Source organism: Ipomoea triloba, chromosome 6, assembly GCF_003576645.1.
Source record: "Ipomoea triloba cultivar NCNSP0323 chromosome 6, ASM357664v1".
In the NCBI taxonomy this organism is placed as follows: Eukaryota; Viridiplantae; Streptophyta; class Magnoliopsida; order Solanales; family Convolvulaceae; genus Ipomoea; species Ipomoea triloba.
In genome coordinates, this window is record NC_044921.1 from 15499476 (window position 1) to 15514800 (window position 15325).

At 32.5% G+C, this 15325-nt stretch overlaps 2 protein-coding genes across 2 annotated transcripts in view; both read right to left on the reverse strand.

Annotated features, from left to right (window-relative positions):
- Positions 1-15325, reverse strand: part of LOC116022221 (farnesyl pyrophosphate synthase 1-like) — a 462332-nt gene that overhangs the window by 237939 nt on the left and 209068 nt on the right. The window lies entirely within an intron of this gene.
- The window catches only part of LOC116023543, a 5261-nt gene continuing 4109 nt past the window's right edge, over positions 14174-15325 (reverse strand). The window contains exon 4 of the mRNA XM_031264544.1: positions 14174-14385. Within this exon, the coding sequence (XP_031120404.1) occupies positions 14174-14385 (212 nt within the window). The remainder of the gene's footprint in view (positions 14386-15325) is intronic.

Below are 15325 nucleotides of genomic sequence, written 5' to 3' on the forward strand. Positions count from 1 at the left end.
AACCTTAATATCTTTTTTCAAATACAACCTACCAAGCCGGTGAGCTAAACCCGCGAGCATTAAACGTTATTCTTCACTGCGCGCGGCGCGGACTACAACTGCTGAGTAACGACAAAATAAATATTTGAATATTGCTCCTTAAATCCTGTGAAATTTCTAATTGACACCATTACTTTTCTTTTTCTTTTCCTTTTCCGTGTTAAGCTCCAACAAATACATCTCCTGTGGTGTCTCTAGCTTGCAAACCTACCGACAGCACACAAAAGAACTTAATTGCCACCTCAGATTTTTTTTAAAAAAAATTCCATTTTTTTTTTCAAATTAATCTATCTTGTTTATGTTCTTGTTTTCCTAAAACATATAAAAAGGATAGATTAATTGTTAAGCTTGAGAAGATAGAATAATGCTATTTCCTATTTTAAATTTTCTAATTATTGTATATATCTCAACCTGACAATACAATTCTTTTTATTTATTCAGTGTTTATAAATTAACTGATCTCATCATAAGCTTTTAAAAAATTAACCTAATAATCAAATATAATAAGATAATGCCACCACTGAAAATATAATGAGTATATCTCACTAGAACATTAGCATATATATATATTTATATATATAAGGACTTTTTTTTTTACTACTACTAACTCTATTACATTGTAGTGTCTTGTTCATGTATATTTCTCAACCTGTTGAAGCACAAAGAGCCCCTTTCCATGTAGAAGAATCACTACATGTCATTTAAGTACAATGTGCTTGGCATATATATAAGGACTTTAAAAATGTTACAAAATAAAATGAAATTTAATACTTTCTATTTTTGGACGTAAGCATAGAAGTAGACATCATCAAAGAAAAAAAAAATATAGATCATATGTATATAGAGAGAGAAAGAGATGCAATGAGTACTTTATTAAAGTGGATACAGATATATATAAGATTTATGTTATAGAATTCGATTAATTTGGCTAGAGGTGAAGAGAAGTATCAACATCAGGATAAGGATCATGATGGTCATGTTTGATCACGACCATAGGAAGAGTGCAACTATTATTATTATGCGCCAAGTTCATGTCGTTGATCCGCCTCTTGCCGGCGGAAGACTGCGGCGCTCCTGGCCGGGAACAGCTTTCCGGGGAGCTTGCCGGCGGCCAGAGGGAGAGGGAAAGTTGAGAAGATGGCTTGGTGGTGGCGCCCGGAGGAAAGAATAAATCGGTGTGGAAAAGCGCTTTATGTTTGGGCGGGGGCTCGTAATGCATTTGATCGCGATGGTGATGAGGGTACGATGGTGATGATGACGGTGATGGTGATGATGATAACGACGAGGACGAGGACAGTGTTTTCAAGAGCTCTCTCTCTTGCCTCATCTCCTTTACCCTTTGCAACTGCCTAAATCTTTCTTGAAGCAAGGCAATCGAGGAGTGATGATGATGAAGAGCTATGTGGTGATGATCACCACTTGGTCTTCCCATTCCCATTTGTGTGAGAGAGAGAATGCTTTGAAGCAACAATAATAATTGGATCTTTTCCTTTTCCTTTTCCCCTTCTAATAAAAAAAATATTATGTGTATTGGTAGGGTTTGTGTTGGGGGGAGATGAGATGATTGGTCATGGGAGTGGAAGGCATGCAAGGGTATTTATACGGGACGTGGGCGGGGGCATTTTGGTAATTTCACACACCTCCATGCATGTACATAACTAGACATGCAGTGATGCAAAAGAAGAAAATAAGGAGAATCGGCCACAAAGGTAGAAAGTCCAAGAGGAAAGGAGTTGGGAACCCAATCTAAGAAGTACTTTGTTTGAGGATATTTGAGGGGTTTGGGAGAGGAGGCCAAAGTGGAGGTAAAGAGAAAAATGGTGTGAGGAAAACTCCAAAAATAGGTTAAAGAGTAGCACATGGAATTGTGTGTTTGGTGGAATAATAGGTTGGGTGACTCTCTGTCACTTTGTCCCCAAAGCCTCCCTTTTAACTTTGGGGAAGATGGAGCCTCTTTGGTGCATATATATCAAACCTTTTACCTTTTCAACTATTAATTTCTTCTATATTTTTAGCTCGCTAGAGTTAAATTAAAAATAAATATAAAAATTCTCCAACTTAATTTTAAATTCAGTTCTCGACTATTAAAGTGATTGGGGTATGTTTGGTAAATAGCTTAGCTGATTGAGTTAGTATGTTTGATTAGTTGATAGCATTAGCTGATTGTAGAAAGATGTTTGGTAAATTAGCTATAGCTGATTACATGCAAAATGACTTTCTCAAAAAGCTGATCCAAAAATTTGAATTTTAGCATTTTGGAGCAATAAGTTGTTACAAAAAACTAATTAATCAAAACACTCATATTAATTGTTTAACCAAATCAAACAGCCGATAGTGGTCAAACAAATCAAAATTAACTAATAATCTAATTATGTTACCAAACAGGACCTAGATTTAGTGCCAACATACTCTAATGCCACACAAGGGAGCATGGCTTACGGTCGCCAGATTTGACAAGAATGCCCCTCCATTCAACATTTGTTAGTAAAATTGTCTATCAATAGTCAATGACTAAATTTGACCACTTTAATAGTCGAGGATTGAACTTGAAACTATTCTTAAAGTCGGAGGACCATTATCCAATACAAGGTTTCATATTACAAACTTCAATATAATTTTAAAAAAAATGAATTAAGTGTAAAGTATTTTGAGCAAAATTAACCATATTATTCAATTTAGCCTAGTGGACATAATTTCTTCTATATCTTTTTGGGTGTAGCCAAGGGTTTTCACCATCAAACACGGACTAATCTCCTTCTTGAATGGTAGTCACCTCTGATGGTTTCTACATTTGAGTACATGTAATAATTTTTACTCAACTTTTATTGTTAGCGGATGTTAAAAGTTCAGATATGAATTGTTATTTATATATGGGAAAATTAACTGCAACAGTTTCTCCTCACTAGATGGGGGACTATTTTTCTTGTTATTGTAGATTTGGAATGTTGTGTTTGGAAGGAAGGGGAAAAGAAAGGGGGGAAAAGGACAAGCATTAGCAGTGGGAATAATCTTAGGAGGTCATGATTCTTTGATTGAAACCACAATATATTTGTACTATTATACATGATCAATTTTTAAAAAATTTTAAAAATTTGGGCTAACATTCCTCCTATACAAATATATAGAGATATTATATATGTATCTATCTCTTTGATATTAGAAAAACAAACCAACATTCTTCCCCTCTCCACCCCACCCCAAATTAAATCAACTTTTGTCTTCAAATAATTGGATGGTAATGGCATGCAGGGATGAAAGCTGCAGATGCTAGAGTTGATAATACATTTGCTTTATGAATTATTTTATGATCTAAAAATGACCCCTCAGCTATACTATTATTATCAAATATTATCTTGGAATGTCTTAACTTTGGAAAACGAGTTTCTGTTTAATTTTATAAAAACTAAAAGTTAAAAATTGGTAGACAAGGGGTGCATTTTACATTTATTTTACATTTATATATTTTGTATGGTATGTATAGATTTGCGTTCATATGACAATATTCTCACGTAAATATTATGGACAAATTTAGACTCTTCATTTAAGAGATGTGCGTGATTGTGATTTCATAATTTTTATTTTGAGTTAATTTCATTTTTGGTCCTAGGTGACAATTCACTTTTATTCCTTTTTTTATTAGAACATTCACTTTTAATCCTAGTATTGTGACATGACCATTTTTGGTCCTTTATCAACAAATCAGTTTAAATATCATTAAATACAATGACATTGTTTTTCAAAAAAAAATACAATGACATTACGGTCTTCAATTATGAATGTTTTCAAAGAAATAAACATAAAAAATATAGCGGTTCAACATACTTTGTATAAAAAAGATTGAAATGTCTTTGTATTTAACGATATTTCAACAATTTTGTTGCTGGAGGACTAAAATTGGTCGCGCCACAATAATACTAAGATCAAATGAGGATGTTCTAATAAAAAAAGACTAAAAGTGGATTGTCACCTATAAATCTAGGACCAAAAATGGAATTAACTCTTTTTATTTTTGTTTTTAAATTTCAAAAATTTTTAGAAGGGAAATTTGAGTCAAAAAAAAAAATTTTATATGACCGTGATGTATGATTCTAGGGAAGAAATTTATGGTAAGTTTGGATTTTCTTGTTGACGTGCTCTCTTTCTTCATGTATATAGTTGACGTGCTATACTATTAGTGCGGCAACACCTGAACTAGACTATGTGTGTGTATTCGATCAAATACGGACAGTCATTCCCATGCAACCATGCGAGTTGCACCATTAGATATGCATAAATGCACCACAAAGTGTTCAAAAATGCACCAGAGTGAAATGAATGCACCACAAAAATGTACAACCCTGTGATGTGTGGTCATGCACCATTAGGTATGCATAAATGCATCACAACATGTTCAGAAATGAATCAAGGTGAAATGCACATATGCACCACAAAAATACATAACAGCAAGTGCATTTGTGAACATATTATGGTGCATTCTTGTATACCTAATGGTGAATAACCGCACGTCCGCATGGGAAGGTCTGTTCGCATGGAAACCAAACTATATATATATATATATATATATATATATATATATATATATATATATATATATATATATTGGTTCAAATGCAGCGGCGAGCTCTGGTGCGGTCATGCGGCCTAATCTGTACCGTCCAATTTCATTAATCTTACTGAAATTCGCGTATGTTTAAGTGGGGTTATTATGGTAATTTTAGTATTTATATAACATGAATTGGAATGGTGCATTTTAGTACATAGTGTGGTGCGTTTGAATACATGTTGTGGTGTGTTTTATTACGTATGTTGGTGCATTCACTGTGTTGTGGAATGATGTGTTTTAATCTATCCGCTAGTGCATTTTCATACGTAGAATGATGTGTAACTGTGTTGTGGAATGGTGTGTTTTAATACGTCGTCTGGTGCATTTTAATACATTGAATGGTGTGTATTTTAACACATGTGTTTCTAATAAGTGTGGTGCATTTTAATACGTAGAATGGTGCATATTTTAGCACATGTTTTCTAATATGTGTAAATAGTGTATGCTTATAATCTGACATGAGGCACGTTGTGGTACATTTTAATATGTAGAATGATGTGTTTTATTAAGTATATTGATGAATTTTAAGTGAATAGGTGCATTTGGTATATTGTGTGGAATGATGTGTTTTATCGGTCCTCTGATGCGTTTTAGTACGTAGAATGGTGTGTTCTGTAACGTATATATATTGCGTGTTGATTTGATGAGTTAATATGACCTAATGGCTGAAAATAGGCCGCACGGCCACACCTAATGACCAAGCCACACTTGATCATGACCCTCTCTCTCTCTCTCTCTCTATATATATATATATATATATATATATATATATAGTCATAATCAAGTGTGGCCGCACCTTAACGTGCGGGCAATGCGGCCGCACCACTATGTATACAAATATACACCACTCAATGTTAGAAAATACACAACACAAATATGCCCATTAAGTACGCATCACAGAAAAACACACCATTAGGTATGCAAATATACACCACATAGTGTTAGGAAATGCACCATTAGGGGCAGAGGAGTTATGGTGCATTATTTTGGGTGTGTGGTGTGTGGAGTGTTTTTTGGTGTTTTTGTGTATTTTTATTGTGGTGCATTTTCTAACATTGAGTGGTGTATATATTTGTATACATAGTGGTGTATTCCGCACCGATCACACGGGATGGCGCGACCACATTTGAATAGAAATATATATATATATATATATATATATATTCAAGTGTGAACCAACTGCCTAGGAGAAAACTGAGAATCAATTCCAGCCATTCATATTACCATATATCCAGATCTAACGGTCAGAAGCACCATTTAAAAAAAAAACGCGGTAACATTTTCATAAATAGTTGAACTTTGAATGCACAAAATCAATCCACTGTTCTTACATGAGAGTTAGTTCTCATTTAATCATAATTTCCTCTATCTCTATATTACATGAGAATTAGTTCTCATTTAATCATAATTCTCTCTCTATATATATATAGTGTGTGTGTGTGTTAATATTGTTAGAGTAATTTTCGTACGTCATTAATTTATAATTTCAGAGTTCATAGGTAGATTTGGTTATTTCTAGCATGAGCAATGTATATGCTCTATCACTGTAAGAGTAGTTGATGGTTGACAAGAATATATCATAAATAATGTATTGCAATAATGTGGCGTTAAATGCTTGGCCTAATTAGGAATGTTGGGGCCAATAATGAGAAAAATTATCCAAAATTGGACAAGTTCTAGAGAATTATTAGATAACTGCCACGTTTTTTTTTTGGTGATTTTAGATAACTGCCATTAGTCTTATGACAAATTGACAATTAGATGTGTTCTGAGAAATTTGTAATTTGGAAAGGGAAAATGGCTGTTTTACCCTTAGTTGTGGTTTAGGTGTTTAGTTTCCTGATTATTCGCAGTGTGTATTTCATAAATTCTTATAGTATGTAAAGTGATGAATTTGATCACTATGATTTTAATAATACCTTTTTTTTTATAAATAAAACCAACTCATGTTTTAAGTGATCGAGAAAAGATGTTCGATACAAGTGGGAACAAAGACGCTCTAAACTGAACAACCAGACTGTGTACCTGTAGCCCTAGCAAGAGTATGGACTAGCACGTTTATTGGTCTACAAATAAAACGAAAGGACACTGATTCAAAGTGTTTGACTAAAATACCTTAAATTTGAAGATAAAAAAATTCATTTCACTTCAATAAGTATTACATTTTTATCTAAATCCGACTAGTCTCACCAAAAATGATCTATGGGATGGTTTCACCGTACACTCACTCCATTTATTATATGAGCATGGAATGTCAATGTATATATTTTAGTATTAGGTAGTCGTGAATGGGGTGAGGCATTTGAAGTTTGAATTGCTTAATTGCTAAACCGAAATCAAACCGAATAATTGTAGAATTCGTCTAAGTTATTATTAGCGTTGCATTTTTCGACCTTTTGTGCTCACTTTTCGTTCCTGAGTTATACTAAAATTGTAAATTTCATCCCTAGTGTTTTATTAGTAAAGGGACGAAAAGTGCAACATCATTTAGGGACAAAAAGTGAGTATGACCAACACTTAGAGACGAATTATACAATTACCCTATAATTTAGGGATGAAAAGTACAATTTTTCCTATTTTAAATAGAAATTTTTACCAAATATTTTGATTTGATTTTAAGGCGAAATTTAAATTAAAAAAAAATCAATTCAAATATAATTTATATGAAAAGAAATTTATTAAAAAATTTATTTGTAATATAATTTTTTTTTATGTGGTTATGTACTAAAAGTTGGTATAGTTTTATTATCGTGTTTTCATATAATTCACTAAAATTTCAGAATTTCTAATCCATAAAAAAAAAAAGAAATTATATATATAATACATTAAACGTTTGTTCAATCAAATTTGTTTTATGATTTGATTTGACGATTCAGATTATGGGTTTATCTTTGATTTATTTATTTTAGTTTTAGGTGGGTTCGAGAGGAAAATACATATTTTTGGTTTTGGTTTGAAACTTTGAATTACTTTTGTTCAATCACTATTGCGTGAACCACGGTCTAAAAATACCTAAAATATATTATTCTAACGCATATATTATCTTATTTTAACTCATAAAAATATTATTTTACCCAGAAATTTTATTTTTTAACACAAAGTACATTATATATTATTCTAACTCATAAAACACATTATTCTAACTCATAAAATACATTATTCTAAAACATAATTCTAACTCATAAAATACATTATCTTACTCTATAAATTTTATTATTCTAACACATATAAAGTAGATTATTCTAACACATATAGTACATTATTCTTACCCAAGAATGTTGATTATTCTAATATGCGCGCAAAGTAAGGATTACTTTTTAACATTAAAACGACGTCGTTTTGGATCACAGTGCACACAATAATTTGTCAAAATTTGGTGCGTGGGCTTGCAAGCCACCAAGCCTTGCCCGACAAATTATGCTATGATAAGGTGGACCCGAATCTATGTTCACAAATTTAGAACTCTATGTTCATAAATTTAGAACTCTATGGTCACAATTTTAGAACTCTATGTTCACAATTTTAGATCTCAATATACAAAATTATATTACTCAATATTCACAATTTTTGAACTCTATATTCACAATTTTGTTATATAGATCAAAAATTGTGTTATACTGTTGAATATAGAGTTTTGATACTGTTGAACATAGAGTTATAAAATTGTGAACATAGACTTATAAAATTGTGAATATAGAGTTATGAAATTGTGAATGTAGAACTATGAAATTGTGAACATGAAATTATGAAATTGTGAACATGAAGTTATGAAACTATGAACATGGAGTTATGAAATTGTGAACATGGAATTATAAAATTATGAACATATAGTTATAAAATTGTGAACATGGACCCGGGTCCATGGCATAACAACTGGCCTTGCTCGGGGTGGGTCGGTGTAGTATTTTCTTGGCCCACTTTGCTTTGCTTTTTCGCTTTGAAAGTACTAAGTTGTTATACCATAGATCAGGGTCCATCTTGCAAGGTGGACTTTGGTCCTAAATTGTGTACTTTTAGTATTGGAAATTTGAATTTTTAGAATATATAAATTATTTTTCTAAGTCAAAACACATAAATTGTGTATATTAATATTACGTGTTCGTAGTATGCAATTTGTGAATTTTTAAAATGTAAATTGTTAATATTTAGTATGTAAATTGTGAATATTCACATTGTGTATTCGTAGTATATAAATTATGAATTTTTAAAAGATAAATTATAAACATTTAGTATGTAATTATTAAACGAGTCATTTCCATTTTTGGTCCTACTATTATTGGTGCATTGCCAATTTTAGTCCACTTCATTAATTTTTGCCACATTATGGCCAGTCTTATTTTGTTCTTGCCACTTTTAGTCCACTGTTAAAATTTTCGTCAAATAACTGTCGAAAATAGGGATACTTTAGTCTTTTCATGATTTGATCATCTTCTTTACCCTTTGCAATGGTCTTCCTTACACATTTTCATCCAATGAAGAGGTCCGGCAAAAGCCATGGCTTTGTAATGTGGCTTACATGGCTTCCGCTGAACCTTTTCATTGGATGAAAATGTGTAAGGAAAACCACTGCAAATGGTCAAGGAGATGATCAAAGCATGAAAAGACCAAAAATACCCCTATTTAGGACGACCATTTGACGAAAATTTTAACGGTAGACTAAAAGTGGCAATAACTAAATAAGACTGGCCGTAATGTGGCAAAAATTAATAAAGTGGACTAAAATTGGTAATCCCCCAATAACAATAGGACTAAAAATGAAAATGACTCTTATTAAACATTCAAAATTCGGTCGATCGAATAATTTGCGGACAGGTCCTATGCTAGAGTAAATTATTTGATTCAAATGTTTTGTTTTTATTTATGAGTAAAATTGAATATCTAACTTCGAATTCAAGTACATAACATTTATGTTTGGGATAGATCCAAGTATTAACAACAAAACTGAACTCATACTTACGTTCTTTGCTGGCGCGCACATACTTAATCACTTATAACTGTATTTATGAGTTAATTTCATTTTTGGTTCTAGATTTATTTATGAGTTAATTCTATTTTTGATCTTAAATTTATAGGTAACAATTTATTTTAGTCCTTTTTGTATCAGAATATCTACATTTGGTCCTAGTATTATTGTGGTATGACCATTTTTGGTCCCCCGTCAACAAAATCGTTGAAATATTGTTAAATACAGAGGCATTTCGATCATTTTTATACAAAGTGAGTTAACCCCGCTGTACTTATATGTGTTATTTTTTTGAAAAGATTCGTAATTGAAGACCAAAATGTCTTTGTATTTAACGTCATTAAAACTGTTTTGTTGATAAAGGACAACAAATGGTCATGTCACAATAATATTAGGACCAAATGTGAATATTCTGATAAAAAATGACTAAAAGTGAACTGCCAACTATAAATCTAGGACCAAAAATGAAATTAACTCATTTATTTATTTTTATTTACTTATAGAGTTAATTCTAAGAATGATCACTTGACTATTGACATTTATAAATCTTTATTATCTTTGACTTTTTATTTAACCATAAATGATCTCCTTGATTATTGATTTTGTTCTAGATTTGGTCATCCGTTTAAATATCTATTTAGTAAGCATTAAATTAGAGTAAAAATGTTAAAATTGACTTGTTACTGAGATGAGCAAATTGGGTTCATAAACTTCATACACTAGGTTTATCATTAGTGGGATCGGATGTGAAGAACAAGTTGATGCATAAGCCAATTTTGACCAAGCTACCGATAAGTCTTTGCCCATATTTGAGGTGATTATTTCCTTTGTTTCAACACCCTTAAATATACAAATCTGGAGAGGCGATTCTACAAGCTAATTTTTACATTCCTACCTTAAGCGAGTTTGGATACCTTGTTGAGTCGTTGGTACCATTTGATACGATGGATTCAGTCATTCAGATAATCCTATAAGCTAAGTAATTAGATTTGAGCTCAAAACAAGTAATTCCTTTGCTACCATCACTAAAACTTATAATTAGTTTTCATAGGAGGAGCAGTAAGAGATCTTTAAGTTTGACGTTCAAACTTATAATCAGTTATATTTGTTTTTGATTGATGAGGGAAATGAATTTCTAGTTGTACGTACTATGCGATTATTATTCTTATTGTTGTTGTTGTTGTTGTTATTTATTAAAATCAAGAGATTGTAATTTCTTTTAGGGAAAAAGGGTACGGTTGAATAAGCCCATAAATTTTACCCAAAAAGTCAATTAGGTACTTAAACTTTTTAAAAGTTACAATTAAATTAAATCCACAAACATATTATTTTAGAGCAATGAAACCCACAAACCTATTAGTGACCTGTAATTGCAGGTCAACTAGGGTTTCAGCCAACTCCGGCAAACGTCCGACCAAATTTCGGCAATCCATGTCAAATACCAACTACTGGCGATCGTCAAATGATCGCCGATCACGTTTGGAGAAGGCGACTAAGCTAGTTGACATGCAATTACAGGTCACTAACATATTTGTAGGTTTCATTGCTCCAAAATAACATATTTGCAGGTTTAATTGCAACTTCTTAAAGTTTAAGGACCTAATTAACTACTTAGTAAAATTTACGAACTTATTTCATCATTTCCCATTTCTTTTATAAAATTATTATACACACTATTGTAAATTTTTGGCCAGCTGGACAACTTAACAAATATAAGTACTTTAAGACTATGATCGAGTAAGACAATCTATATGGTTCTCAACATAAAAAGTTTAGTAACAGTGAACATGAAAAGATACCTTATGGGGAACACTTTTGTCCCGCAACATGGTCCGCATGTTCAAGTTGAGGGTATAACATGTTTATTTTAATGCTTTTATATATATATATATATATATATATATATATATATATATATATATCTTCGGAGGGGATACACTATCTAACACATACTAGGAACCACACGTCCCTAAGGAACACCAAGCAAATTCTCGTCGATAATGTTGAAAATATCAGACGAAGGTTGGTTAAGGACAACGAGACCCCAATCTCCAAATTTTTATATTCACATTTGACCTGATATTTATATTCAAATTCCTTTTTGAAATTGAGAGGTTCACCACTGAAAATCAGCGTTTTTCAAACCCCATTTTTGACCACCCAAAAATTTGGTCGTAAAAGTGACCTTTTTTCATTTTTCCGACGGAGAGTTACAGTGGTCAGAAAATTTTTGTCAACTTTTTTTAAATAAGCGTATATCTGCGGGGAAGTTGATCGTCGAATTTCCGACCACTTTAGATGGTGGTCGGAAATATTTTTCAGCATTTTAAATTTTTTAAACTAATATGAGAGAAATACATGTTAGCAAGAGTTTCAAACTAATCTGTTAGAAAGACATTTTTAAAACTAATCTGTTTGGGAAAAAAATTAAGACTTAGGAGTGTATTCAATCAAAACTTTTAAAGACTTTCAAAGAGTTTTAAAGTGATGAATTTTAATTGACTTTTGTAGAGTTTTTGTAGACTTTTTCAGAATCTTTTAAACTTTTATCAACTTTGTAAGAGTTTATAAATATCTGTAGGACAAACATTTATAGACTTTTAAAAACTTTTTTCGTATTAAAAAGTCTACAAAAGTCATTAAAACTCTAAATTGAATACACCCTTACAAACATTCCATAACTTCTATTAATACATTATTTATAATTTTCTTACAAAAATATATTTTTATAAATCATAAATAAATTAATGAATTGAAAAAAAAATATTGATTGTCACAAGAATAGAGTATATTATACCTAAAGAAAATATAATCAATTTTCACTGAATATAACCAATAAAAATATTTCTTGAACTAATGAAACAACTAATGTTGAGTAATATAATAATCATCAAAATGCCTAGAATGAAAAAGTACGAATTAAAATATTCATCTTGTTAGTACAATTATTTTTGATTGACATTGTTTCACCTTGTTGTAACAACTCATTACTCTCCCCAGGTGCCCATAATGCATAATTTCTATTAACTTTATTTTTACTTTTACTATTTTCTTGATGAACATCTCCCATTTATAATTACTATAAAATAAATAAGAATCTCTCAAAAAATTCAACTTAACACAAATACATATATTAATAATTAATTAACATACAATTATATAAAATTATATTAATTAAATAAAAATTATAAATATAAATTATACAATTGTAATGCTATATATGTATTTTTTTTTTAAAATAACAAAAAAAAAGAATATTTATGGTGTTGTTGCAACTTGCTGCAATTGCAACCATTTTTTTTATGCGATCGCAACAATTTCTTTTTTTTCTCTGAATATCAATAAATAATAATTTTTTGTAGCTAAGTATATGAGTATTTATGAAATGTTTGAAACGTACCATAAAATTAATAAAAAGTTTGTCTGGTCTTGATAGAGGAAAACAAAGTCGGTAGAGAATGTTGAAAAGTTTGGGGTTGGAGGGTTGAATTTTATCTATTTATATTAATGAAGAAAAAAGTCTACAGAAATTCTATTTGGACAGAGTCCATGAAAGTTAATAACTTTTTGAATACCAGTAGACTTTTAAAGACTCTATAAAAGTCTGGATCCAATACCGGTAGACTTTTAAAGAGTCTTTAAAAGTCTAAATTGAATACCACTAAACTTTTAAAGTTGATAAAAGTGTTTAAAAGTCTATGAAAGTCATGATTGAAACATCCCCCTTAGAGAAAAATATACTCTTCCCTCTCAAATAAAAAAGTCTTCCTCTCAAACAAAAAGTAATTTTCTCCCAAACACAATACGTTGTAGTTAAAGGCAAACAAAAAACACACTCCACACGCCGTCGCTCAGCATAACCAAGCACTTCCCACCTCTGCACGTCGTCACTCCCGCTTCCGCCGCCGTCTCAGCCTTCCCGTCGTCGTTGCTCCCACCTCCGCCACCGTCTTAGCCTGCACCAAAGTCTCTGCCGTCGTCGCCTCTTCCCGACTATGTCGCGGTCTCCATCACCATCCTACAGGTTAGTTCTCTAATCTTAAACCCTAATCCTTAATTTCTTAATTCTATAGAGCAGACCAATAGCTACTTCCTAGGAGCGGCGTGATGTATTTTCTTTTCTCTTATTTCATTTTAGGGTTTAGGTACTTTTTTGTGACATACATATATTTATGAGCTGAATGGAGTTTTATGCTTTACTCTTATTATTGATTTATTTCAGTCTACTGTGGATGAGGAGATAAGCTGATGATTGATTTCAATCACTCATTTCAAAATGTAAGCGTTTTTCTTTATAACTCGAGTCTAATTCACAAAATATCTAGGTTTATTTCGGCATAAGAATTCTGATTCAGTATATTTACTGTATAAATCAAGGTTATCAAGGCGGACTTTCTAGGCGACATGCCGTCAACCGCCTAGCCGGTGAGTATATATATTTATAAATTTATTCCCATATAAAATAATTAGTATTTAATTAGTATTAAATATGCAATAATTTAAACATTAAAATCAAAACAAGTTCAAATGTCAAATATGAAATATCCAATGTTTCAAACTCTCAAATCTCAATTATCCATTAATTCAATCCCTTGCCCTTCACCACCAACATTATGATCATCACTTCCAATTCCCTCAACATCTTCATCATTATCTTCATCATCAATATCTTCATCATCATTTGGGAAAGAATCTTCTTCTTCCACTTTGTCCCTCAAACCTCTCCATGATGAAGTATTGCGACGTCGGGAGTATTGAATAGGTGCACTCGTGCCTTCACCTGCATGAGCTCTTGTAGGAAGATTGCTGTTGGTCCCAAGGGGATGGGGTACAAGTCTAGAGGGGGGGGGGTGAATAGACTTGTATAAGATTTTGCAAATCTCTTTCGACTTCTCGTGTGTATTGGACTTAGGATGTTTAGGTCCGATACCTCACAAGATGAAGACAAAGTTTTATGCGCAGCGGAAAAGTTATCCCCTTTTAATTAGCACGAGTTTGAGTTAGTTCGAGAGGTGTGTTTATATGTAGTGCAGTTCGAGAGTTAGCGAGATATAAAGCAGAAAGTAAATGCAAGAGAGATTTTTAAGTGGTTCGGCCAACCCGCCTACGTCCACTCTTCTTCCAAAAACTCCCTGGAAGGATTGCACTAAAAACTTCCCTTTTCAGTACAATATCGAGCGCTTGAGCTTTGATCACGAAGCCCGCCTCAAGCCTCAGGATCTTCACAAGACAGCTCCCAGGTTACTCCGCCTCTCCTCAGGTTTTTCTCCCCGCTTCTAGTTACTCCACCTCTCGAGCACTTGAGCTTTGATCACCAAGCCCGCCTCAAGCCTCAGGTTTTTCGCAAGACAGCTGCCAGATTACTCCGCCTCTTCTTGCCTTCTCCAAAACAAGGTTGTTCCNGAGCTTTGATCACCAAGCCCGCCTCAAGCCTCAGGTTTTTCGCAAGACAGCTGCCAGGTTACTCCGCCTCTTCTTGCCTTCTCCAAAACAAGGTTGTTCCTTACTCCGCCTCTTCTTGCCTTCTCCAAAACAAGGTTGTTCCGGTTGTCACAGTTTGAGTGTAACCGTCTCCAATCTGACCAAAGGCTTTCGTTGGATAATCAGCCTTGTAGAGCAGCTTCGGTCACCTTCTAGATGTATAGCAGTTTAAGCTTTGTAACTCTCTCAAACACTAAGATGTGTTTTTCTCGCTGTTTTGAATATCAGGATGATATTCC